Source organism: Aristolochia californica, unplaced genomic scaffold (genome assembly GCF_029961685.1).
Source record: "Aristolochia californica isolate CCGP_79_NKW_82.1479 unplaced genomic scaffold, dmAriCali1.0.hap1 SCAF_13, whole genome shotgun sequence".
Classification (NCBI taxonomy): Eukaryota; Viridiplantae; Streptophyta; class Magnoliopsida; order Piperales; family Aristolochiaceae; genus Aristolochia; species Aristolochia californica.
Genome location: NW_027181804.1, coordinates 7,267,128 through 7,293,748, shown reverse-complemented (window position 1 = coordinate 7,293,748; position 26,621 = coordinate 7,267,128). Strand labels below are relative to the sequence as shown.

At 34.7% G+C, this 26,621-nt stretch overlaps 4 protein-coding genes across 4 annotated transcripts; 3 read left to right on the top strand and 1 right to left on the bottom strand.

Moving 5' to 3' along the window:
* Positions 1-241: 241 nt before the first annotated feature.
* Positions 242-1,550, top strand: LOC137947844 (probable aquaporin TIP2-2). The gene is made up of 3 exons (XM_068793646.1): positions 242-466; positions 583-833; positions 926-1,550. The coding sequence occupies exons 1-3, from the start codon at positions 340-342 to the stop codon at positions 1,301-1,303; spliced, it is 756 nt and encodes a 251-aa protein (XP_068649747.1). The 5' UTR covers positions 242-339; the 3' UTR covers positions 1,304-1,550.
* An 8,130-nt stretch (positions 1,551-9,680) lies between these two features.
* Positions 9,681-10,981, top strand: LOC137948039 (probable aquaporin TIP-type RB7-18C). The gene is made up of 3 exons (XM_068793956.1): positions 9,681-9,907; positions 10,021-10,271; positions 10,354-10,981. The coding sequence occupies exons 1-3, from the start codon at positions 9,781-9,783 to the stop codon at positions 10,726-10,728; spliced, it is 753 nt and encodes a 250-aa protein (XP_068650057.1). The 5' UTR covers positions 9,681-9,780; the 3' UTR covers positions 10,729-10,981.
* Positions 10,982-17,555: 6,574 nt separating this feature from the next.
* LOC137947593 (probable glycosyltransferase At5g03795) lies at positions 17,556-18,660 on the top strand. The gene is made up of 3 exons (XM_068793401.1): positions 17,556-17,918; positions 17,999-18,129; positions 18,249-18,660. Exons 1-3 carry the CDS (start codon positions 17,556-17,558, stop codon positions 18,658-18,660), a joined length of 906 nt encoding a protein of 301 aa, XP_068649502.1.
* A 523-nt stretch (positions 18,661-19,183) lies between these two features.
* LOC137949074 (uncharacterized) lies at positions 19,184-19,424 on the bottom strand. The gene is made up of 2 exons (XM_068795346.1): positions 19,346-19,424; positions 19,184-19,311 (listed from the first exon to the last, which is right to left on the bottom strand). Exons 1-2 carry the CDS (start codon positions 19,422-19,424, stop codon positions 19,184-19,186), a joined length of 207 nt encoding a protein of 68 aa, XP_068651447.1.
* Between the last annotated feature and the right edge of the window lie 7,197 nt (positions 19,425-26,621).

The following is a 26,621-nucleotide window of genomic DNA, read 5'->3' as shown; positions in this document are numbered from 1 at the left end:
GTTCACAAGATAACACAAAAAGAAAATAAGAAAATCACGCCTGATTAAACCAATCAAAACGGCCGTTGGGCGGCAACCAATCAAGACAGCTGGTGGGCGGCAACCAATCATGCCGTTCCCTCTCGATTCGGCCTTCCCGGTCGCGTCTCCTGTGAGTCGGTCCCTGAGGTCGGTGCCGGCATGGCCCACCACCAGCCGAAACACTCCGATTGGCGATAGCTATAAAAGCCGGCAACTCTCCCTTCCCATTTCAAGCAAAGAACTTCCAGCAAGCTCGGACTACTTCATAGCACAGGGAAGACGTAGCAAGCTTGAAACCTCTTCCTGCAGTAGGAAAAAATGGCGAAGCTTGCTATCGGTGGCATTGGCGATTCCTTCTGCGTCGGATCTCTCAAGGCCTATCTGGCGGAGTTCATTGCCACCCTTCTCTTCGTCTTCGCCGGCGTTGGCTCCGCAATTGCTTTCAGTAAGTAATAATTACACAATGGTGACAATGTTGGTTAGCTCTCATAGTGAGCTGGTGTGCTTGAATTGAACGTTATCCTTTTATCTAACGAATGTGCTAAATTAACGCTCACGTAGGTAAGCTGACTTCCGGTGCGCCACTAGATGCCGCTGGTCTTGTGGCCGTCGCCGTCGCCCATGCTTTTGCCTTGTTCGTCGGTGTTTCCATGGCTGCCAACATCTCCGGCGGCCATCTAAACCCTGCTGTCACCTTCGGACTGGCAATCGGTGGCAATATCACCTTCCTCACCGGCTTCTTCTACTGGGTTTCCCAGTGTCTTGGCTCCATTGTCGCTTGCTTCCTTTTGAAGTTCGTCACCAGTGGCGAGGTATTTAATATAAAACAGTGCTATTATTTCAATGAATAAGAGAAGCACCACCGCACTGATCTAATGGGTATGATTTTATTCTTTTATTTCAGGCAATCCCGACTCACGGCGTCGCAGCTGGGATGACGGGTCTGGAAGGCATGGTGATGGAGATCATCATAACCTTCGCACTCGTCTACACAGTCTACGCCACGGCAGCAGATCCCAAGAACGGTTCTCTGGGAACAATCGCTCCCATTGCGATCGGTTTCATCGTGGGCGCCAACATCCTCGCCGCCGGTCCTTTCAGCGGTGGCTCAATGAACCCTGCTCGCTCCTTCGGCCCTGCAGTTGCCAGCGGAGACTTCTCCCACAACTGGATCTACTGGGTTGGTCCTCTCATCGGCGGTGGACTCGCGGGCCTTGTCTACGGTAACATCTTCATTGGATCCTACGCTCCCCTCCCCGTGTCTTCTGAAGACTACGCTTAGGCATAAAAAATGTGGATTGGATTTAGCCATTAAATGTTGGGTTTGATGATCTAGTGCGGTGGACTCTGGCTTCAATAGAAGTGTAGATGATAATTTTTTTTCTGTATTTTGTTGCTTCATTGTTGCATCTCTTTGAGTTTTGTTTCTGCTGTTATTTTGATTTGGACAGAAGCAGGGTTGAAGAGGTAGATCAGATTGCACTATTGAACTTTGGAGTTTTATAATAGAGACAATTTCATTAAGGGAATTTTAGGATATTACCTATTTTTTTAACATAATAACATAAATAACTAACTTTTTAACTTATTTGTACAAAACCCACCCTGCACGTGTGTATCAACATGCCATATCCGCACCCGAAGAGTTTGATGCCATGTCATTTTAAAAATTTTAAAAACATTTTTAAAATTTAAAAATATCTTAAATCGATAATCATAGGTGTTAATCATATTTGAAGATCTTTTTATAATAATTAATATTTATTTTTCTTATTTTATTTTAATAAATTAAAGATAATGATTTGTGTTCATGAAAAAATATTTTTGAAAATTTTAAAAAAATTACATAATTATTTTTTAAATTATAAAATATTTTAAATCGATAGTAAAAGGTGCTAAATAGGTAAGAGTAATATTGTTTAATTAATTAATATAATTATTTTATATTTTTTTTATAAATATAAGGTAATAAAAAATGTACAAGAACTTACGTGGAGGGCTTATGTGACATTTAATGTCGTGGCAGATGATGTATCATCCTACATGGATGATGATATGGATTTTTGATGACATGTCAATTGATGTGGCATAAGACTCTTTAGGTATTAATGTGGCATGATGACATAATCGGTCAAAGTTTATATGTCATCTTTGACTGTACATATATGTAGTTGACCGGTCAAAATTAGGTATTTTTAAAAATAAAAAAAAATTAATTATTTGTGTTATTATGTTAAAAAATTTAGATAATATCATAAAATTCCCCTTCATTAAACAAATTGTTTGATACATAAGAGGGCTAACTCAGCAATAGACATGAAAGCCTGTAATTCTAAGGCATACCTTCGAAGGTTGAACCATCCTGTTCCTACTCGGACATACTGAACCCATTGGGGTACTTTAAAATTCGTGCCCGATCGGAACTTGAGTTAGACTCGAATTTAATCAAATCTTCCCCACCTAAATTTAAGTGGACTGGATGAATGGTATGATCTGAACAGGATCGTGTTACCATTGGAGGGGCCAAACAGTTTGGAGATAAATCCTATTTTTTTGTTTTGGGGTACTCTCAACCTGTGTTTTTATCAGCTTGACCAGATGTCAGTGACCACCATGTGATGGGTCGATTCCATTCATATTAAATTGATTGGCCAGGTGAGAAATGTCCTTGACCGGTATCAAGTGGTGGTGGAGGGGATCCCAATTTCCTACATTTCTCTCTTTGTAAGTGAGAAAGTCTAACTAAACCAAAAGTGTATTAATGCCTACTAAGTGAAATGTATTTCACAAGTAAAGTGCACAAAAATCTATTAGTGCACTCTTTTAGTTAAAGAGGGAAAGTAAGCTACAAATCTAATTCACTTTTCCCTGCTTTAGGCATAACCCGAGCGAAAGTGAATTCACTCCGGTTGAGCTCAGAATTCACTTTCCCTCTGACAATTACGTCGAGCTGTCGGGCGGGCTATCAAATGGAAGTTGGAGAATTTTTTTTTTTTTGGCTCCTCTTTTGCTTGCGACCTTCAACGATTTCAATCGCCCCCTTTGCAACCTCTCCCTGTCGCTCATTGAACCTCTCGTCCTCTCGCCATCCCCAGCATCGACGACCTTCAACAACTTCTCTCCCCCCCTCTGCAACTTCTCCGGCTCGATTCGAAAGAAACTAGGGCATGCCCTTCCTGGGAATCGAAGGTAGTCTTCTTATTGTTTCTGAATCGTTCCTTTGCCTCTCATTTTAATTTTCGGTTCCATTTTCAGAATCATTCCTCTGCCTCCGCAAGCTCTCTCGCTTGAGTCAACAAAAATTAGGGTAAATCTTCCTGTAAATCGAAGGTTCGTTCTTCTTGGTTCAGAATCATTCTTCTTAATTTGGTTGCCTTCCCCTCTGCGTTCAACATCAGTTACAATGTTCCTTCGATTTTTATTTTTTGATTTTGCTTGTATCTCAATTATTGCACATCTCTATATCGGCATTAGTGTTCCTTTGACGGTGCAAAAGAGAAAATCATCAATAGAGAAGAAGAAATATGAAAAAAGAGAATTGCAAGATTTGTAAAAGCAAAAACAAATACAAAATAAACAATAAGTAAAGTCCCTATGATGAAATCAATTCTTTGCTCTTTTTCTTGATGCCCACTCTTTTTGGCCAACTTACTACAATTTTATCTAACTTTGATTTTGTACATGGATCCAGCTTACATGTGACAGAAGTAAACCCTCTGGAGTATATTTTGTAATCTCCAATGGTGGTCATCTTTTAGAGGGCACTTTTTGTTTTTATTTTTGGAAATGGTAAGTAATTTATTTATAAAAAGACTAATTAGAAGGAAATGTGGTAAAATTATTGATTATTATGTTTTAATGCCATTAAATATTTTTTGTGTTGTATTTTGTATGTACAATAGTAGGGTTTTATATTAAATAGGTGATTGAGTTATATTTGTATTATTTTTGTTGGAAGATGAGCTCCAACCTACATGACCAAGGAATGCTCACATATCTAAGAGTATTATAAGATGGGTCACACAACCACTAAAGGCCTATAAGATAGGCCCAAGCCCATAAGAACTAGGACCCACCATGATTACCACGAGTTGACATCCTTATCACATAAGTTGGAAGATCAAGAAGAACTGAAAAATGTATCTTTATCTTATGGTCATGTTCTAGAAGAGTTCTGGTTTGAGTTATGTTTGTCTTTTATCTATATTGAGTTATTTAATTATGCTAGGACTTATCTTTAAGAGTTAGAGTTTGGGTATAATTAGGACAAAAATAGTTTTATTGTAATTGGCCACAACTACATTTCTCTATTATAAATAGAGGTTCATGTACTTTGATTATAATATGTCAATGAAGTATTTTTCTTTTCCATAAATTCAATAATTTTTATTTTTATTATTACGATGTTTGCGTAGTGCACTGGGTAATGTCTTTAAACAAATATAACTGTGCATATACGTTAGTTTAAGAGTGAGAATTTAAACACTTTTAATATAATAATTGCATTAAGTTTTTAGGTATTATTAAAGTAAGTATTTGTGTAAATATTTATATTTTATAAATTATGTTAATAAATTAATATTATTTTGATATTACTAATATATATTAAGTTAATAAATATTTTATAATATCCTGTTTATATAATTATTTCATATTTAGATATTACAAATTTACAATTTGATTACAATTTTAATTGTATAAAAGTAAGAATTTGTTTAATCAGTATATATAATATATTTTATTTATTAACTAGTATTAATTTAATTTTCTAAAATTAGATATATCAAAATATTTTATTAATAAATAATCTCTCTATACTTTACACCGCACTTTCCATTATGCATACTAACACAAATATGTATTTTACACTGCACTAATACAAACAAGTACTTTCCATTGTGCACACTAATACAAGCAAGTGATTCACTTTAACTTTCACTTTCCCTCTCACTTTCACAGCACGTACAAAGAAAATAAAAGAAAACAAGGAAAAATGATTTTCATGTTCGACAATCTCTTAGTTAATAAATTTTCTCTCACAAAATGATGAAATTTGGGAAGAAAAAAAAAATAGAAACTTGAGAGAAAATTTTAATCATCAAAATTTTAAAATATTATTAATATGGGCATCTAAACAAGAAAAAAAAACTTCATTTATTTTATTTTATTTTTTGTTCCTTTTTCTCTCTCTCTCCATCTCTTGTATTCTAAACACAGTCTAAAAGTTTTTAGAAATGATTTTAATTAAAATTTTTTAGAAATGATTTTATTTAAAAGTTTAAAAGATTATCGATGTGTACAAGTGTCCTTGATATTAAGGGAATTTGATTATATTTTAAAATTAATTTCACTATAATATGGGAATGAATACTCGTCCATGTTTGAAAAGTAGTACCATTTTATCTACTCTTTTCAATCTGAATCGGTCCAATGCTTTTTAAGGGAATATTTTTTCATCAAATATTATATCCAAATCTGAAAATTCAATTTGATCTGATTTTGGTGGGATAGGTTTTTCCTGACCCCCTCGACACATATGGTTTGAGGGAAAAAACCCAATGGATATATAAGAAGCAGACAAGTTTTTTAATCCCTATCTTAAATGTCACTCATGGGTCTTCTTCTTATATGGTGTATTTTAAAGTTGATTTATAAATTTAATGAGAACAAAGGAAACAAAATTATTATTTTTTAAAAATTAATAATTATTTTTATATTCTACTCTTATCCGACAAAAAAATAATTTCATGCTCCATTCAGTGTGCAAGATTTGGCTGAAGTTAATTGATTGGGTAATGCTTCAAGAGAGTACTGATTGTTAAGTATAAATCATAGACCACCACTAAGTTAGGGGGGTTAGTGCACTTAAAGGGGGAAGGGGAAAAGGAAAGTAAAAGTGAATTACTTTTTCGTGTTAGTTTGTTCAATGTAAAGTGCACTAGAAAGTACTTTCTCGTGTTAGTGAGAGAAATGGAAAATGTAATGAAAACAAAAGAATGAGTTACATTTTATAATATACCTAACAAATCTAATAAACCTAAACAATGGTTACTTTTATAATAAGTAATTTAATGTAATTTTAAAATATATTAATATAATAAATAATTAAGTAGGGTATTTTATTAATAAATTAAGATAGATTGTAGTTTAATCTAAATTAATACAATAATTATGAGTTAATATTAATTTTTTAAATTAATTAATTATAAATATAGAATATTGAAACACAAATATTTACTTTTATAATGTCTAGATACTTCATCAAATTCTTACTTTTATAATATCTTAATTATCACTCTTAAATTAGTAATTTAATATAGCATTAATAGAAATGAATATAATAAATAAATAAATATGATATTTTTTAATAACATAAGATAGATTTTAGTGTAGTATAGATTAATAATATAATTAAGAAGTAAAATAAATTTATTAATTTAATTAATTATAAAAAATAAAAAATAAAAAGACTCTGATTGAAGGTATTTAGGTTAATATTTTAAAGTCATAAAAAAATAATTTATTTAAAAATACTTCATATGAATTGAAAGGGGAAAATGGTTCAGACAACGAGAGGGTTTTACGAGAGGGTTCGACGAGATGGCAAGAGGACGCAGCACGATGAGCCAATAGAGAGCAAGAGACAAAAGAGATGAGGCTTAGGAAACAAAGAGTGTCAAGAGAGAAGAGAATGGAGAGAACATCGAGAGCATGGTGGACATAGAGAGCTTAGCGTGAGTAAGTGAAAGTGAATGAATCGAGTTTAGGGTCGGAAGTCACTTTCACTTGTTTTACACTCGTGTACATGCACTAACGCTTTGGGGTAAGTGAGAATGAAATCACTTTCACTTTCTGAGGGTGCACTAACATGCCCTTAGCTAAATAAAAATTGATATATAATTAGCTTGTTCTAAGCATGACAAGGTGGACAACCAAGCCACAAAAAGACGTCCCAACCAGTTCAAGCCACTTTAAAAAAAATAGGTCCGCTAATCTTGGAGCCCTTTTATTATTTTTAATGGCAAATATTTTTCTCCAACTTTTCAAGCTTATCTTCATTGCTTTTGGATGGAGATGTAAGCACATAAGAATTAGAATAATAAGGGTCAGTTTTCTTACCAGTCTCAATTACCCACAATGTATTCGACTACATGCTTTATTTTAAAAGTTGTAAAAAAGCATTTCATTCTCTATTTATTTGCTTGAGTCAGAATAGATAAGAGTTATTTTGTTATTGGTTTCAATTATGAAAAATGTGTTCAATTACAAGATTTATTCAAAACAATTAAAAGGGTATTTTGTTGCGGATTTATTTACTCAATTGCTAGGAGGAAATGAGATGGAAGATAAAATGGATAAATATTAAAAATTAAATATAATATATAAATCCATCATACGACCTATATATAATAGACAAAAATGTAAATATTTAAATTTAATAATTAATTATTAAATTATATTATATTTAATATTATTATTTTAAACTACATCTCATATCTATGATCAATATTTTTACTTACACACATGTGGGCATACATTAAAATTATAAATTTAACTTCACTATTGGAATAATGTACATAATAATATTGATCTAGACCTATTTTATTTAATATAAGTAAAAAAAGGCCCCAATATATTTAATTAAAACTATAGAAATTTTTTCAATTTTCCAAATATTCCCAACTAGACATGTCATGAAACCATTTGTAAATTCACCCACGGATTAATCATATCGTGAAACTATACATGAACGAGTATTGGTGAGACATATCATGTGTCATGGGGCGAAATTAATCTATCGTGTCATCGAATAAAATTTCCAATTAAAATTATATAAAAACATTTTTTTCAAAACAAAAGTGTTATCAAGAAAATTGGTTTCAACAAGTTACCTCAAATGAAGTCTTTTTTGTAATTAATTACCATTATAAGTTTATAAATTTATTTATTATTTATTTAAAAATACATCAATTTTCATTTGGGGGGGGGGGGGGGGGGTTAATCACAATGAACTTAAATTGAAGTGAATAATTGAATTGAACTTAAATGAATTGATTCAACTTCAACTCATCTTTTGGTGTTAGTGTAGACGAGTTCAAGTACACTAGATAGATTCCAGTGCTAGTGCCCCCAAATGAAAAGTATGATATAAAGAAGAGAATGAGTAACTTTTTATAATATACTTAAATAGAACATATACCTAAACATATAATTAACCAAAATAAACATTATTACTACACTTATAAGTGATTTAACGTGTAGTATTAGAATATATTAATATCCTAATTAATGAAAAACTATATTATGTTACTTAATGATTATAGTTTATTATAATTTAATACAATAATTACGTGTGACTAGAATAAATTATTAAAAATAAATAAATAAATAAAAATAATATAAGAGATTATAATAAATAAATAAATAATTTTTTAATAACATAAGATATGTTTTAATATTAAAAATCACTAATGTAGTAAAATAATAACAAAATTAATATAATAAAAAATATATATATTTATCAATAACATAATATTTTTTTATGTATTATTAGTTAATAATATATTGTCACAAAATTTAAAACCATTGGTTTAATTAATTATGGCAAAGGGATAATTAAACCAAAATAATTTATCAAATATTTATTTTAGCAATATTTGAATTATGACTATTAAATCACTAATTTAATATAATAATTATAAAATAAATATATTAAATAAGTAAAAATAATTATTTTATAAATAAAAATTATAAATTAGTGATTTTTATGATGATGGTTTAATTTTTCTTAACTTTTAGGAAAAATAAAACTATCGTCTTCTGCAGCGCGCGTCGTCTTCCTCAGCGGTGGGCCAATAGGCAATGGCGACGAGCCAATGGGAAATGAAAACGGAGGCGGCACTTCGATGGTATGTCGAGAGAGAAGAGAAACCGAGAGGCTGAGAGGCTCTGCGACAAATGCTCGCCTCTCGTGTTCTGCATCGGAGGAAGATCGACGGGGAGGGGGGCAGAGAGAAAAACAATTGGCTGAAGGATCGCGGGGGGAGGAGCAATATGCTTCAATTGATTGATTCGCAAAGTAGGTGAGAATCTAAAATCCTTGATTTTTGCCGAGGTGACTCACTTTCCAAGTAAGTCATTTTACACTAATAACCCATTTATTTAATGAACTAGGTAATACTTGGGGAATTCATTCCAACTTGATCGGAGAGTAACCCGCATTTGAACTAGAATCATTCAATAAAGTATATTCCTCTTATTATAACTAATAATAAAATTCATATATTTCCAAGGAAAAAACCAAAAGCAAATCAAGTCACGTCACTTAATATAAAGTTGAAAAGAGGGTAATTATGAAATGATTAGGGAGTGGTTACCAATTTTGGACTTTTTTACTGATTAACAAAATTCCCCCATGTTTGGTCGACTATTAATTACTGATTATGGACTTGTCGTTGTCTCCATCATTCCTAATAAAATCCAATTAGGGCGGTGGGCGGCTAACCAATCATTGCGTTTCGCTCTGAAATGTCTCTTTCTCGTTAGCAGGAGGGGGTCCCATTGGACGGTGCTGTCTAGGACCACCACTCCACGTCGTGGCCGGAGATGCCATTATAAAAGCTTCGAGCTCTATTGCTTTTGGATTCGTATCAGACAGCCTCGGCGTGCTCGGAGCACCACCAATAGAGAGAGAGAGAGAGAGAGAGAGAGAGAGAGAGTGTGTGTGTGCGCGTAGGGCGCTTGACTTCTATTGTAAGAATGGTGAAGATCTCTTTTGGTAGCATTGGGGATTCCTTCAATGTTGGGTCTCTGAAGGCGTACCTGGCGGAGTTCATCGCCACCCTTCTCTTCGTCTTCGCCGGCGTCGGCTCCGCCATTGCCTTCAGTAAGTATTAACCGGCGTATCTCGTTAGAGTTTCGCTGAGGTTCAATGGATGAAGCATGATAGTACGTAGTAGTTGAATTGGACGTTCTTGCTAACTCATGATCAATGTACAGGTAAGCTGACCGCCGGTGCTCCACTCGACGCCGCCGGTCTAGTGGCCGTCGCCGTCGCCCATGCCTTTGCCTTGTTCGTCGGTGTCTCCGTCGCTGCCAACATCTCCGGCGGCCACCTAAACCCTGCGGTGACATTCGGATTGGCCATCGGAGGCAACATCACCCTCCTCACCGGCTTCCTCTACTGGGTCGCGCAGTGTCTTGGCTCCATCGTCGCTTGCTTCCTCTTGAAGTTTGTCACCAGCGGCGAGGTATTTAATCGAAAGTAGTGCTATAATTTCACAAAGTAAATGAGAATTAAACGATCTAATGGGTATGTTTTTCTTTTGACAGCCGATCCCAACTCACGCGGTCGCAGCGGGAATGAACGGCTTCGAGGGTGTGGTGATGGAAATCATCATCACCTTCGCACTCGTCTACACCGTCTACGCCACCGCAGCAGATCCCAAGAAGGGTTCTTTGGGAACCATCGCTCCCATTGCAATTGGTTTCGTCGTGGGTGCCAACATCCTCGCCGCCGGTCCCTTCAGCGGTGGCTCCATGAACCCAGCCCGCTCCTTCGGCCCTGCTGTTGCCAGCGGAGATTTTTCCCAGAACTGGATTTACTGGGTTGGTCCGCTCATCGGTGGTGGACTCGCCGGCCTTGTGTACGGCGACATCTTCATCGGATCCTACGCTCCCCTCCCCGCAGCAGAAGACTATGCTTAGAGCGGTTTTAATGGCTGGGTTTAAATGAGTTCAGAAGACTCAGATAATTGGGAGTCACGGCTTCAATAAAAGTGTAGATAAAGTTTCTGTGTTTTGTTGGTTCTTGCTGCTTGTCTTGTCTCTGTCTCTGTCTCTGCGCACTGTTTCTGTTCTTAATTGAGCAGAAGCTGCCATAGATCAGCCATCAAACTTAGGTTATGTAATTTCTGGTTTCCTCTGTTTCTCCTATAAAAATGTCTGAAAATTTAAATTAGGAACTTGACTTCTTCATAAAAAAACAATTAGATCCGTACTTCCAATAAAATTCTTGAACCATAAGTCGTAGTATGTACCTATGATAGTTTATAAAATAGTAAATTTACTTAAGTAAAATAAAAAAATATTAGTATTAATAGATAAATTTTAGTAATTTTATCTTTTGACATATGATACAATAGAATACATTTTTACAACCTTTTTCTATTTTCTCTTTGTTGGAAGATGAGCCCAAACCCACACGACCAAGGAAGGCCCACGTATCGAAGTGTGTGGAAGATGAGCTCAAACCCACAAGACTAAGGAAGACCCACATGTCCAAGTATGTGGGAGATGTGTTTAAGCCCACAAGACCAAGGAGAAGGCCCACGGGCTCACACATTGGTGACATGATGGTAAATAAAGAATCATCTCATAAATATGGTATTGATGTAATTAATTTATGATTTATGTCTCTTATTCACTCTTAATAGGGTGAAGGGTATTCTTGTAATATTAATACTTTTGATATCTATAAATACATCTTAAGGGGAAGAGTTTGGATTAAGTCCATTACCCTAATCTTCATCCTCTTTTCTCCAAATTCGTCACTCTTCTTCATCTCCTCCTAAAACCTTCTCCCCACAATTTTTATTCTTCTTTTCACTCCTTACTCTTCTACTGCAATTATACATCATGAAATCTTAAGTTTTAACATGGTATCAGAGCAAGGAAAGATCTGAGATGGAAAATGTGTAGAAGACAGAGAAGAAGGGGAGGAAGAAGAAGAAGAAGAAAAAACAAGAAAAAACAAGAGGAGTTTCTCCTTTTTTCTTTAGTGTTCTTTTCCAATTATGTTTTTATTGGTTTTTTATCTCTCGTACCATATCTTTCATATAGAAAACTATATATCATTGGAAAGATATTTGAGTCTATTTTCCAAATCAAATAGAATTGTTGAGATAAGATTTTACTAGAAAAAGAAATAGACATCTGAAATAGCAAAGGTCGATCAACAAAAAAGTTTCATGCAATACTAGAAAACTTAAACTTGCGAGCCGTTTTATGACATCAAGAACGAAACTTTATATAGAGAATTATATATCAAAAGAAAGATTCATAAATTTATTTTCTTACCTATTAAACCGATTCTTATTTTGAGTTTTTTAGATGGAGATATCAATCTCGAAATAATGCTATTATTGATCAACAATAATAGGAAAGTATCTCATGATCTACCCTTGGAAAGTTTCTGTTTGTTAACTAACAATATCTGGAAAGAATCTTTAGAAGATCATCTTATTTTCAGAAACTTTCCTTGATTTATTTGTCAAAGATTACCTTGCCTAAAAATTTTAAGAAAAAAAGGCAAGGAGATGTGTCTTCTTTGATTGCTAAGCTACCACCAATTGAAGGGGAAAATTATCATATTTTAAAAGATTTTTCCAACCACAAATTTTGTGAGCTTTTATTGGTATTTTGAAAGATTACAAAGAATTTGATTTGGTATTATTGGCTAAAAAATAAGGCAAGAAAAGATTGAAATATTTTGCTTGATTTGAGTTACTTGGTTTACAATATTTGAGCCAGTGAAGTTGTTGATACTGGCCTTATCTTACTTGAATATACAAGAGGTGGATTAGTACTTGAGCTTGCAAAATATTTGTTAACTTCAAGCTAGGAGCATTGACATTATCTCCCAGCTTGAGGGGGAGAATAGAAGGAGAAGTATGAAGGATGAACCCATTAGAGATTGTTTAATTTATTGATTATCAAACATCACTTGGTTCAACTTATTATTGGCAGTCTATACTCGGCTTGACTCACGCACTCACTATCAAAGCTACTATCCACTATCTGCTACCTGCTTGACTTTGGATTATTACCTTGGATTATCCTCAACTTATTACTGGTGCATAACTTCCTTTTTCAAGGATGAACTTGCTCTAGATTATTTTATGAATTCTTATTGCTCTTAAGGACTTTTATTACCTACTGGTTATCCATTGCTATAAAACTGCCTATTTGGTACATGTTATTTGGGTCTAGGCCCATTTTATCTACTGTTATTGTGTCTCTTTGATTGAGACATTATTATTGAAGAAAGACTTTTCGATTGCTGATTGTTGTCAGTATTGGTTATTTGGATGAAGAAGAAAACACATGGTGGCCCCATAATATTATTTTATGGTAATTACCCTTTACCCCTCTTATTTGGTATTTTTACTCCCATTTGAGAGTCGGTGCCCTATATTAGGACACCGTGATGGAAGAGCTTATTACTACGTTTCTGAGCAATGCCTATAGACCCACTACTTATAGAGGATTGAAGTGTGCCTAACATCAAGCATGATTCAAGTCTATTATTCACCCAAGATGTATTTTTTTGAGCTACCCTGAGAAAGCGGGTAGACTCTCTGCCCATAGTAGAGCTACTTTTCCGCCTAGAAAATTGAGCGGAAAGTATTTTTGACTATGACCATTTAACTGGAGTATGAAACGATATCTTACGACTAGGAGTGCTTTGACTCCCTCTTATATTATGCTAGCTCAGTCTCTTGGTAAAAAACAAACAAACCACCATCTTGAGGGAGTGTGTTGGAAGATACGATGGACTGCCATTTTATATGGGAATATCCTATACACCATTTGCAGCAAGTTGGGCGTTTATGATGTTCTCTCACCTTGACTTGAGGGGGGAGTGTTGGAAGATGGGCCCAAACCCACATGACCAAGGAAGGCCCACACGTTCAAGTGTGTAAAAGATGGGTTTAAACCCACAAGACCAAGGAGCAGGCCCACAAGCTCACACATTGGTGGCATGATCATAAATAAAGAGTCATCTCATAAAAATGGCATTGATGTAATTAGTTTATGATTTATGTCTCTTATTCACTATTATTAGGGTGAAGGGTATTCTTGTAATATTAGTACTTTTGATATCTATAAATAAACTTAGGGGGAGGGTTTGGACTAAGTCCATTACCCTGATTTTCCTCCTATTTTCTCCAAATTCGCAACTCTTCCTCTTCTCCTCCTAAAAACCTTTTCTCCACCACTCTTATTCTTCTTCTCACCCGTTATTTTTCTTCTACTGTGATTATACATCATAGAATCCTTAGTTTCAACACTCTCTAAATTGGACTAGTTGTTTTTTTGTTTTTCAATGACGATTGTAGTTTTAAGTAGTAGTAGTGAACAAAACCTATATATTGTAAAAAGCTTATATGTTTAAATCAAAGGATAGTGCATGATATGGAGATAAAAAGTTAAAATACCTTTCAACTATTTGCTTCACTTTTAAAATATTCAAATTAAAATATAACTTAGTTACAAAAGTTGTCTGTAGATGTAAACATTCTATAAAAAAACTCAACTTTGAAATCATAACAATAAACTGAATAGATATAAATCTATTTATTTTTTTTATAATTTATTTACCTTAATACTTGTCCACTCTTGAAATTTTTGAAGAGAAAAATTCATTGAATAATTGTAATATAAATATAGTAGTGCTCTATTTATAATGAAAAAAACACACATTGAATTAGAGTAAAATTAAACGCTCCATGTCCCAATTACATAGATAATAAATCTTCTAATAAGAAACAAAGTAAACAACTATTATAGAGTATTATGTTAAAGAAAATAGGGGCATTATAAGTAATTAAGTGAATAAGTGCCATGTGATGCAATTATGTATAAGTTGATGTTCTTTCTTTTACTCAAGTATGAGGATTACAAGCCCTCACATCTATAAATAATAAGTAAGGGGGAGGGTTAAAGGGATATGCACTGATTTCTCCCTTTTCTCACTTCTCTTTGATTCACACGAGCTCTTTCTTCTCTCTTGATGTCTTTCTCTCTTCTCTTCTTCCACTCTCTTCTCTCAAACCCTAAACCTTGTAAGCAGTGAGGAATAAACCTAAAAGAGGGTGAATAGGTTTGTTCAAGTTTCTTGAATATCAAACTCATATCTTGTAGTTGTAGGTCTCCAAATATTGTAAGTGACCTATCAATATGTTCAACAAGAACAATAAATGAGATTTCTATCTCCCTAAAGTGAAAGACCTCACTCATGATTTGAGATCAGATTTGATTGTTTCTTCATTGAGCTAAGTCTTTTTGATTCAACAATTATATTGTAAGTACTTGTGTGATTGATAATATTCAATACATGCTTATATTTTATTTTATTGGGGGCACTTGAAAGGGTTCTTACTAAATATTGAGATTTGGGGATAAAATTTCAAATCTAAATATTTACATACATACTTTTGAGATATATCCATCATACATGGTCAAGTGAAGTGAATTAGTGCTTAGTACACTTTGAAATCATTCACTAAAGTTCATATTACTATTCGTGAGGAACATTTTGAAATCAATTGTTACATTCAATTGCATTGTGTGGCATTCCTCAACTTCAAAGTCAATCCCTAATTTACGTTGAGCAAATATTTTTCAAATTAAGACATCTTGAGTTGCCTATATTTCCAAATCAAGTCAGTAAGGACTATTATGAGTTGTCTTCATTTTAAAATCAAGTTATTAAGGACTATTATGAGTTGTCTTCATTTTAAAATCAAGTTATTAAGGACTATTTTAAGCTGTTGATTATATTGGATAAATACTTAAGATTTAAGTACCTATTTGTTTGCATTTAGTTGTTAAAATTTGACTATTAAGAGTCTGATTTACACTAGGTTATATTTTAAGCAAGTAGTCATTGCAACTAGGTCAAGCCTTGAGTAGGTAAAACCGTTCTCGCCCCAAAATGGTTTGAGAAAAGGTGTTGTGACCGAGTAAAGCTAGAAAATTGTGTTTGTTACTATATGAGCTATAAGACTCTTTGTATAGGTAGGTGATACTGAAAATCCCATTGTGGGTCTAGGTTGGGGTACTTAGAGAACTATTGAAAATCTCTATGCAGGGCTAGGCTAGTGTAATTTAGTGAGTTGCTAGAAAATTCTTTTGTGGGTCAAAGCTAATGTGCCTAGTTAGCAATTGTAACTCCAAGTAAAGGAGTGTTATCGTAAGTTGGTCATTATGGTCAATTGAGTGATGTAAGTCCCTGTGTGGGTAGCATTATCGTTGGTCTTACAGGATTTGTTGTAGATGTCATAGGGCAACCCATGCTTAGCGGATCCTCATTGTGCTTAAACATCTTGAGGGTGGATTAGCAATCTGCAAATGGATTATACCACCTCAAAATCCTATTTGTACTTCATATGTAATTGCTTCCACAAGTACCATTGGTCATTATGCATGAACATAATCTATAGAATTAACCTTGTCCTTAAAGAACAAATAGGAACTAAACAAACGAAGGGGAGTGATGATGTCGGTGTAAATAATATTTTATAATATGAAATTACTCTCTTACCCTTATAAGGGTACCGTCGTCAACCAAATTTATGTGTCATCTGTTCTATGGAAAGAAGTGGCAGATTTGTATTTCTATTGAAATTTTACGGTAATAAGAAGGTTGGATCTCCCCATGTGTGATCTAACCGTTACCTTCCTGTCGTTAACCCGCATTTTTTTCCGTTCGAGCGCGGGGTTGTTCCTTTCCCACTCCCGGGAATTTTGTGGTTTCCATTTCTTCTTTTTCTCTTTCTCTTCGTCGCTCCCATTTCAGATCTTACATTCTATTCATAGAAAATTCTTCTTCGTTTCCTCTTCAAATTGAAAACTTTTATGTGGAAACAACTCGTTCTTAGATATCGTATTCAGGATTCCTCTCGTTTTCATCCGACTTCCCCCGCCGAGGTATGACGTTTTCTGCTTTCTTTAATCTTTCATTTCGCAAAAAACTTGATCCTCGTTCAAGTGCTACTGCGTTCTGCTCGTTACGTGAATGTTAGAATCATTTTTGGCTTGTAGTAATGCTTTCATTTCTTACTTTCCTCGGTCTTTTTTTCTGCATTCGTGCTGCTCTGACTGTTTGTGATTTCTGTTTACATTTTATATTCGTATTCGACCTAATGGTATTGAAAGTTGACAACGAGTGATGTTTAAAAAAAAATCTCTATTGGAAATTAACTGTCCGAAAGTCTGTAATTTTGTACAGGGTATAAATGGTTCCATTTCTGGTTTCACAGTGCATTTCTCACGAACTATTTGGATCCTAATATTACCTGTTTCTGTTTGAGGTTTTAGATGTAATGAGATCTTTCAAAGTTGATTCTTCCTGGAGTTAGTTTTATCAAGTGAAGGGTCGTGTATAGTTCCATTGGTCATATGTCATCTTGCTGGGTGAGCAATTTATTGCTAGTAGTCGATACGAGTTTTAGGTCCTCTTGGCTGTTTCCCTAACGATTTCACGGTCCATTAACTTCCATATTATAACAGTCAAGGTGACAAATTTCATTGCTCATCTCAGGTATTGTTCTTTGACAATCACTGGATTGGAGCAGTTGGAAGATTGATAAATTGTTTCAATGACATGATTCTGAGTTCTGCTTAACTATAATATTTTTAAGGAGATGAAAGGCTTTTATATAGTGGCTCCTCACTGGTTGGGGAGGGGTTTAAGACAAATCTGTGGAGACTTCGGATATGATTGTTGGAAACTGATCTTCTTGTTGTCCATGCTTACAACAGCAGGAGCTCTGCTGCTGACTTGTTTGATACCTTATCCATTGACTATCTGGTTCCTTTCACCTCCTGTGGCTATTTCTTCGTACAAGACCCTTAACGGAACAATTCAGGTGGAGTTTCAGTCACCTCAGCTGGTGCTTGAGCAGTTTTCTTTAGTTTCATTTCCTTACAGTAAACCCAATATTAGTGCTTCAAGTGTAATTGCGCCAGAAAAGGGAGGAACTGTCAGAGTTTCTGGAAGAAAAACATCTCGTAGAAAAAGGCGGAGAAGAAACCGCAAAAAGGATGTTGCTAAAGATCAATCAACCCAAAGTATTCCAGGTGAAGATGAGGATACTAGTTCATATATAGAGGTATTGTTTAGATTAGTGTTAATGTCGAGACTATTGTGATCTAGAAGTGTCCTTATGCTCTTTTCTTGGTGTTCTTGTAGGTACCAGCAATAGCTCTGAAACCTGATCAGGCGCTTCTATATGCAAAGAAACAGATACTAGATGTCCCTATTCTAACTGATGATCCTGATCTATACGCCCCTATCTTTCGGAACATTTCAGTTTTCAAACGGTGAGTCTTTATGGATACGAGCATGTAGCTATGGATGCTTCTTGTCCAAAAGTTGTCACTTCTCCTACAATACCTTTTCTTTTTTTCTCCTTATATATCACAGTTCTTGAAACTCTCAGGAGCTATGAATTGATGGAAGGGATACTTAAGGTTTACATTTACCCTGATGGAAAGCAACCAATTTTCCATACACCACATCTCAGAGGTATTTATGCTTCAGAAGGATGGTTCATGAAATCGATGGAGGAAAATCGGCATTTTGTAGTGAGAGATCCAAACAAGGCGCACTTGTTCTACTTGCCTTATAGTGCACGTCAGCTGCAGCTTGCACTTTATGTACAGAATTCTCATAATATGCGACCACTATCTCTCTTCCTGAAGGACTATGTGAATCGAATTGCTGCCAAGTATCCTTTCTGGAATCGCACAAGAGGGTCAGATCATTTTTTAGTTGCTTGCCATGATTGGGTATGTAATTCTGCAACCAGTGTTTGTGTCAGTCCTGCCCAATGCTTGGCTTCTATTCAGTAAATTTGATTGAGCTTCTCTATAACGAGGGACAGTCCCCAATATATAACTGTGATTGATTACAAATGCTGATCACAAATACATTTGCTGCCTCTGATTATCTTACTCACGCCACATCTTTTGTTTAGGGTTCATACACTTTAACAGAGCACGAAGAGCTATGCATGAACACCATCAAAGCACTGTGCAATGCTGATGTGTCTGAAGGAATCTTCAAAGCTCATAAGGACGTATCTCTCCCAGAAACAACCATAAGAACTCCAAAGAAGCCCCTCCGAGATATTCGTGGAAAACCAGTCTCACAGCGTCCCATCCTAGCCTTCTTTGCTGGGAATATGCATGGCAGAGTTCGACCAGTTCTTCTTGAGCACTGGGGTGATAAAGACCCAGACATGAGAATTTATGGACCACTTCCAAACAGGGTTTCTAGAAAATTGTCTTATATACAGCACATGAAATCAAGCAAATTCTGCATTTGCCCAATGGGTTATGAAGTGAACAGTCCTAGGATTGCTGAGGCTATCTATTATGAGTGCGTCCCAGTAATTATTGCAGATAATTTTGTCCCACCTCTTGGTGATGTTCTGGATTGGAGCAAGTTTTCAGTAATTGTAGCTGAGAAGGATATACCTAAACTGAAGGATATCCTGCTAGCTATTCCACTTAGAAGATACATCTCTATGCAGACAGGTGTCAAGATGGTGCAACGGCATTTTCTGTGGCATCATAAACCCATAAGATATGATCTTTTTCATATGATTTTGCATTCTATTTGGGTCAGCAGGTTGAACCAGATTGAAATCTCATGATAGTAGTGTTACTAAGATAGGTTTGTCAGTGACCAAGTGTAAAGAAATCACAGGATGAAAGTTTTATTACTACTATTTTTTTTTTTGTTGTTGCAGAAGAGTGCAGTTTCAAATGTACAATGTAGATATCTGAGTTTTGATAGCATTACAAGTATTAGGAGAATTCATTAGTTCTAATAAGGTTCACTTTCAGGTACAAATAGTAAGTAGTTCTCTTTAGTCAGGAGATTCACTTTGGAACTTTTAGCTCAATGTAGTGTGTAGACATTTGCACCAACACAATATACTTAAATATGGCCTCAAATTTCAAAATTTAGCCGAAATCATTTCATCTCTGGGCATTTCTTTATCTGTAGAACAACTTAAAGATTAAACTTTCAAAATTAATTATAGGGTTAAAGTCTCTCGGCAATGACATTGAAGTTTTTTAACTTCCCTTGGAGGATGAGTTAAAAGAGTTGTGGTCAGAATGTATGTGGACTTTTAATGTACATAAAAAGAGGTGTTTAAAATACATGCTACATTTCTTTGGATCATAAATGATTTCCAGGCTTATGAATCACTTTTAGGTTGGAATACTAAGGGAAAATTAGTATGTCCGTGTATAAGTGAAATAGACTGTGCAATTGAAACATGGAAAAAAAGGTCACATGGGCCATCAGTTTTTTATGCATGGATGATATGCAATGAAAGGATATAAAGTTTGATAGTAGATTGAACATCAATCTTCTCTTCTACGTCGGTTAATTGGGTATGACATTGGGAGACAATCGTTGGAGCCCCCCCTTACACTTTATGGTAAAACGATCTGCTAATGAATTGAATTGGAATAAGAAAAGCACATTTTTTTAGTTGAATTATTGGTCAAAGTTGAGATTGAGACATAATTTGGATGTCATTCATATTAAAAATATTTGTGACAATATTTTGGGCACACGACTAAATATAAGTGGTAAAATGAATGACTCATATATCATACACAATGTTTCAACAAGAGAAAGTACATGGTTCTATAACATTAAGTTCCCAGATAGAGTTGCTTCAAATATATCACATTGTGTCAGGGTGGATCCTCCAAACGTATCAGGCTTAAAGAGTCATGATTAGCATATAATGATGCAATATTACATTTTGGTAGGGTTACATAGTTATCTATCAAACAATGTAACTACTCCAATGATTGAGCTGAGATTATTCTTCAGAGAGTTGTGTTAAAAAACACTTAAGAGTTTATGCATTGAAAAAATTATTAGAAGACATCATGGTGATCTTATGTAAGTTGAAATTTCTACCATCAATTTTTTATATAATGGTCCATCTAGTAGTTCATCTACCCCAAGAAGCACTATTGTATGATGCGGTACAATATTAGTGGATATACCCGATTAAGAGGTTCCTACGTAAATTAAAAATATCTATATATGGAATAGAGTTTGTTCTGAAGGTTCAATTATAAAAGCTTATATTGACAATGAAACTTTCACATTTTGCTCATTGTACTTAGATGGTGTTGAAATAAAGTTTAAATTGACATATCAAAATTATGATAGAGATGTCGATCACCAGAAGGACAAACTCATAGTTTTTTCACACACACATGAACTAAGTGGAAAATAAGAATCGATCTTTGACGTGAAATTGGTTGACAAGATGTTGTAGGTTGTACTTAACAATTGTGATGAGAATGAACAATAACCATGTAAGTACTTGTTGAGTTCTTATTGTAGGTTTAATCATTGAACCTGATTTAAAATAGTTTAATATTTTTATTATACAATGAATACAGATAAGTTTTACAAACATAGGCTACAACTAACCTAGACCAATGACATGAAGAAGAATTTCTCGTTTGTTTTAACAAAAGGTTAGTTCTGACAATCAATTATATGAGCTCATGATCAATGGGTTTATCAAATATTTCTGATATCATCTAATTTATTACAGGTCAAAACTCTAGTAGCTTGTAGCCAACTAGATGTGAATAATGATATCTATCATCTTGGAAGAGTCCTATATCAAGTAGCAACTACTCATCTTGTACTGTTAATGGCATGTGCATCCACACAAAGCAACTTAAGGCAAATCATAAGACTCAAAACAATGACATAGTTGTAAAGAGGTATTATGAAGATAATTACCTTGATTATTATGGAATTTTAATGGATATAATTGAATTATGGTACTTGGGCAATAATTTTGTTTATGTACTCAAGTGTATGTGGTTTGATATAAGCTGTTGGAAGATGGGCTCAAACTCACACGACCAAGGAATGCCCACATATCTAAAAGTGTGCAAAGATGGGCCCAAACCCATAAGATATGGATCTACAGAAAATGTATTTAAGCCCACATGACTAAGGAAGGCCCACATACTTACCTATTTAATCAATTTTCAATTGAAGTTATCTACAAAGAGAAATCTATATTTGAAGCAGAAAGATCAGATTAAAAAAAAGGTTCAAGCAGCAGTAGAAAACTTCAACTTCCAAGGTATTTTATGCTATCAAGAACGAGACTTTATATGTAAAATTATATATAAAAATAAATAACTGTAAGTCTATTTTGTTACATATCCAACCAATTCACGATCTGAGCTTTTTATAAGAAGATATTGATCTTGGAAGAGTCAATGGTCATGCTGAAAACTAAAGGAGAAACAATACTTAGTTTGGCCAGATGACAGAGACTGAAATCTATCAGATTATTTAGCTTCTAATAATTAGATTTTATGAAATGAAGTTATACTTGGATGAAAGGTATTTAAGTCTAGTTTCATAAAAAGAAATTTTCATGTCAATCTGATCTATATTTAAATATATATTTGCATTAATAGAATCAAATGTCATGTTGGTATTCTGTTGCATTGAAAACTCTGAATTTAAACCCATTATTTTGCATCACTTTTTGAGTTGATATTTCAAGAAAATATCTCACTTCTCCCTGCTTTGAGGGCTTACATATACATCTATGTTATTTGGGCTTATTGCTGCATCTATGATATTTGGTTCAAGCTGGGATCACTGCTATTACCTCCTAGCTTGAGGGGGAGAAGTAGAAGAAGTACAAGAAAGAAGTATTTTATTCGATATGTTGTGGATAAGTTTATGTGACGAAAATATTCAAGAAAAGGGGAACACAAAATATGAAGCTTCTACATCTAAGAAAAAATATTTATATCGGGGGTCCTTCTACAAGTTTTATTATTTTGGTTTCTGTTATATGTGTTGGAAGATGGTCGTGTTATAATCAGCTATAACTATTATGTCTCTTTGGACGAGACATTATTATTGAAGAAGAGGTGGCCTCAGTATATGTTACATCACAGTGATGGAGGAGCTTATTACTATATCTACTACCCGTAAGGACATCTATGTTATTTCACTGTGATGGAAGAGTTTATTACTAACTCTATTTTATACCCCCATGGATTGGTATTTATAACTCCTACCACTTGAGAGTTGTTCTCCTGTGGAGGGACACGATGATGGAGGAGTTTTTTTATTACACTTTTGAACAACGTATAGACCCACTACCTACATTAATAGGAGCGACACTACCTACATAAGATAGGAGTGTGTCGAATATCCAGCATGAGTTATTTGACTGGATAATGGAGCAATGTCATACGACTTGAAGTGATTTTACTCTCACTTATTTTATGTCAGCTGTGCCTCATGAACGAGAGCACCGACGTGAGGGGGAGTGTTGGAAGATATGGAGGACTACCATTTTATACAAAAAGATTCTATACATCATTTGCCGCAAGTTGGGAGTTCATGATGTTCTCTCACCCCTAGCTTGAGGGGGAGTGTTGGAAGATGGGCCCAAGCCCACACGACCAAGGAAGACCCACATATCTAAAAGTGTTGGAGGATGAGCCCAAGCCCATAAGATATGGACCCACAAAAGAGTTTTAGTTTAAAGGTGTTTTAGTCATGTTAATCTTTTATTTATTTTGGGTTATTTAATTATGATAAGACTTACCTTTAAGTGTTAGAGTTTGGGTGTAATTAGGACAAGGGTAGTTTAATTGTAATTAGATTCTACTACCTTCCTCTATTATAAATAGAGGTTCATGTACTCTGATTATAATAAGTCAATAAAGTATTTCTTTTTTCCATAAATTCAACATAAACAATAGTAGGCTTTGTATTAAGATGGATAAGTGATTTGCCAGTGTTGATATTTCGCAAACCTGGAGCAATGACAACCCTTTTGCATTGGCATTTTAGATTGAACAAGTGTATTACATGGAAGACCCAAAAAATTGTGGTTCATAGCACGTAGTTCAGAATGTGGTTATGAAAAAATGTGTTTATGTGTTAGAACAACAATTGTCAACACCTGATGAAAAGACTGCTTACCAATAGGAAAATATCAAATACTAATCTCAATGTTGACCAAGTGGACAATGATGTTGGCCCATTGATAAGATAAGGTGTTCCTCTAGATCGTGTTGGTGTATCAGTAGTTGAAGGCAACTAATGAAGGCAACAAGGAGAAAAGACAAACTTGAGATAGAGGGCAAGTCCGATGAAGAACAAGATGAAGTAGGAGAAGAAAAATAAAAGGTTGATAGAGGGGTAAGAAAGCGATGAAGATATATAATGTTGTTATAAGACTATGATTTGAATATTTATTTCACAGGTCTACAACTTAATTTATGCAAAATTATTTATTTCAAATATCATTAGTGTTATTCCATTTTTAGAAATAACATTATTATAAACATACTCCATATTTAGGTTCATTATATATCATTCTTCATCGTCCACCAACGCTACCACCGGTCTCACGCCATGCATCATTTGAGAAAATGGTTTAGCCAAAGTCGCCATTTGAGATGCATGATAGTGAGTTACTTGGGAGGGATGATCACGCTTCGGAGACACAAAGTATGGTAGTAAAATAATTATTATCATTATTTTGTGTTAAATTATATTTTACCTACATTAATTTATGTTTTGTGTTTATTATCCACATAAGCTCCATCCGCATCCTCACATATGAGGCGATCACAAGCCCTGAGCAAGGGCTATGGGGTTGATGAGTTAATGAGAGACGTCAATGGGATGATCCCAGTGCAGTTTCAAGATTCTCACAGAGGGCATTGGGTCTCCATAATCCACTTTTCACTCATTGGGTGGGCCATGCACTAAGGGCTTGTGATTATCCTTTTATTGAGGTAAATAGTACAAATTAATCAATTAATTTTCTATTTTTTCTAGCATACAATGTTAACTTATTTTTTATTACATTAGAGTTTTGATGTTGATTTGAATAGTAAAATGGTAGCAGGAGCTGTTGTGCATGCTATATTGGGTGTTGCATTTCAATAGTACAGGACTGCTATGCATGCTTGGTATAGAGAGTGTAGATGTTACTCCATGACATTGTTTGCTCCTTATAGAGAGGTTTCCCCTAGAGGACTGGGAATGGCTGTGCATAAACGTGTTTGAGGGGGAGGGGTTTCAAGTGATTAGACTGTTAGTGATTATATTTTAAAACATTATTTATTTATTTATTTTGCTCGTGTCTTTTTTTTTATTTGCAGAGATATTCCTAAGTAAATGTTGAAAAAGTTAGGAAACAAAATGTTCAATATAATTCTAGGTTGAATTCTTTTATGAGTCTGAGAGAGGAGATGGTATGCATTTTAACTTGGAGTACATTTTCTTTCAAATGTACTACTAATGTAATATATCCACATGTCCTTCTATATGCATAGGTACAAATTGCTCTTACATTCATAGATTTTGGATTACTATTGGTTTGATTATGGGTGAACTCAGGGATCTAAAGAACAATATGTAAATATAATTTTCTTATCAATATAACATTTTATTTTTTAAAATATTTTAACTTATGTTATTTTTTCATAGGAAGAGATGTAGTGGCTGGTACGGGAGACACAAAAGGCTGGTGAGATAGTTGATGAGAGTGCCATTGTATGACAGTTTCGTGGAGTTTGGTCTGGGTACGTTAAGGGGTTATGTTTGTCTCAACCGCCTCTAACCAGGAATGTCTAACCATCTTTTTCTTAGACGACTATATGTATAGAGGGGTTGCAAAAAATTAAAGAGGAATCATCTCATATTCAAGAGTAGTGGAGAAATGTACACTGTCATGCTGAGAAGTTTGACCATCATGTTGAGGAGCAAGAGTTTAAGATAAAGAACTTAGAGATGCACATACAATTGTTCCTTCCATAGATGTCGAATCAGAGCCAACCACCTCAGATCCTCTTTCTGATGGGGTATAGTTTTTTTATATTTTAAAAATTATAATTTGTAACATTTTTTTTAAATTTTATCATACATTTTTATGTTATATAAATATTTTTATTTTTAAAGAACTCATTTATTAGACTAAGAAAATAAATATTATAATATATATATATATATATATATATATATATTTAAAATGATAAACTACAGGGAGCAAAATTGCAAGTTCACTGGCAAAAATTTCTTAAATAATTTAAACTTCTGCCAATGAATTTGAATTTCACAAGCAAAACAGTTGCCCAGTGATTTTTAGAGATCGCTAGAAGAATCACAACCAAGTGAATTATACGACCTTCCCAGCAAACTACTTTCATTGGGCGAAGTATGAAATTCGTTTGCCAAAGTCTTTTCTAGCAAAAACAAGCCAGTGAAGTTTTCCCAACAGAATTTTTGCTAGACGAACTCTATTATGAATAATCTCCATTTCAAGAATCAAGTTATCACGAAAATAAAACACGGGAAAAAAAAAATCATTTCTGGCTTGATTTTTTCAAAGCACCAAAGTCTCTACTGCGCCGTGCAACGATTCCGGAGGAGAGGAAGGAAAGATGACGTTCTGGTAGACGACAGCGGCGGCTCCGGCACCTATCAGGGGTCCCACCCAGTAGACTCCGTGATTCTTGAAGTTTCCGCTGATGATGGCTGGTCCGAACGACCGCGCGGGGTTCATGGAACCTCCAGTGAAGGGACCCGTTGCCATGATATTCGCCCCCAGCATTAACCCTACAGCGATCGGACCGATTACGGCCTGTAAACCTCCTCGAGGATCTCTTGCCGCGTAAACTGTGTACACCAGAGCAAATGTGGTGATTCCCTCGAGAATGGCCCCACCGAAGCCCGTCATCTCCGTTGGGATTCCAGTCGTCGG

Bases quoted from the DNA above. Each gene is read 5' to 3' on its own strand.
- LOC137947844 (XM_068793646.1), top strand. From the start codon at position 340: ATGGCGAAGCTTGCTATCGGTGGCATTGGCGATTCCTTCTGCGTCGGA. The intron at 467-582 runs GTAAGTAATAAT...ACGCTCACGTAG, and splicing joins TGGCTCCGCAATTGCTTTCA to GTAAGCTGACTTCCGGTGCG. The intron at 834-925 runs GTATTTAATATA...CTTTTATTTCAG, and splicing joins AGTTCGTCACCAGTGGCGAG to GCAATCCCGACTCACGGCGT.
- LOC137949074 (XM_068795346.1), bottom strand. From the start codon at position 19,424: ATGCAAAATCATATGAAAAAGATCATATCTTATGGGTTTATGATGCCA. The intron at 19,312-19,345 runs GTCTGCATAGAG...TAAGTGGAATAG, and splicing joins GTTGCACCATCTTGACACCT to CTAGCAGGATATCCTTCAGT.
- LOC137948039 (XM_068793956.1), top strand. From the start codon at position 9,781: ATGGTGAAGATCTCTTTTGGTAGCATTGGGGATTCCTTCAATGTTGGG. The intron at 9,908-10,020 runs GTAAGTATTAAC...ATCAATGTACAG, and splicing joins CGGCTCCGCCATTGCCTTCA to GTAAGCTGACCGCCGGTGCT. The intron at 10,272-10,353 runs GTATTTAATCGA...TTCTTTTGACAG, and splicing joins AGTTTGTCACCAGCGGCGAG to CCGATCCCAACTCACGCGGT.
- LOC137947593 (XM_068793401.1), top strand. From the start codon at position 17,556: ATGCTTACAACAGCAGGAGCTCTGCTGCTGACTTGTTTGATACCTTAT. The intron at 17,919-17,998 runs GTATTGTTTAGA...GTGTTCTTGTAG, and splicing joins ATACTAGTTCATATATAGAG to GTACCAGCAATAGCTCTGAA. The intron at 18,130-18,248 runs GTGAGTCTTTAT...TGAAACTCTCAG, and splicing joins AACATTTCAGTTTTCAAACG to GAGCTATGAATTGATGGAAG.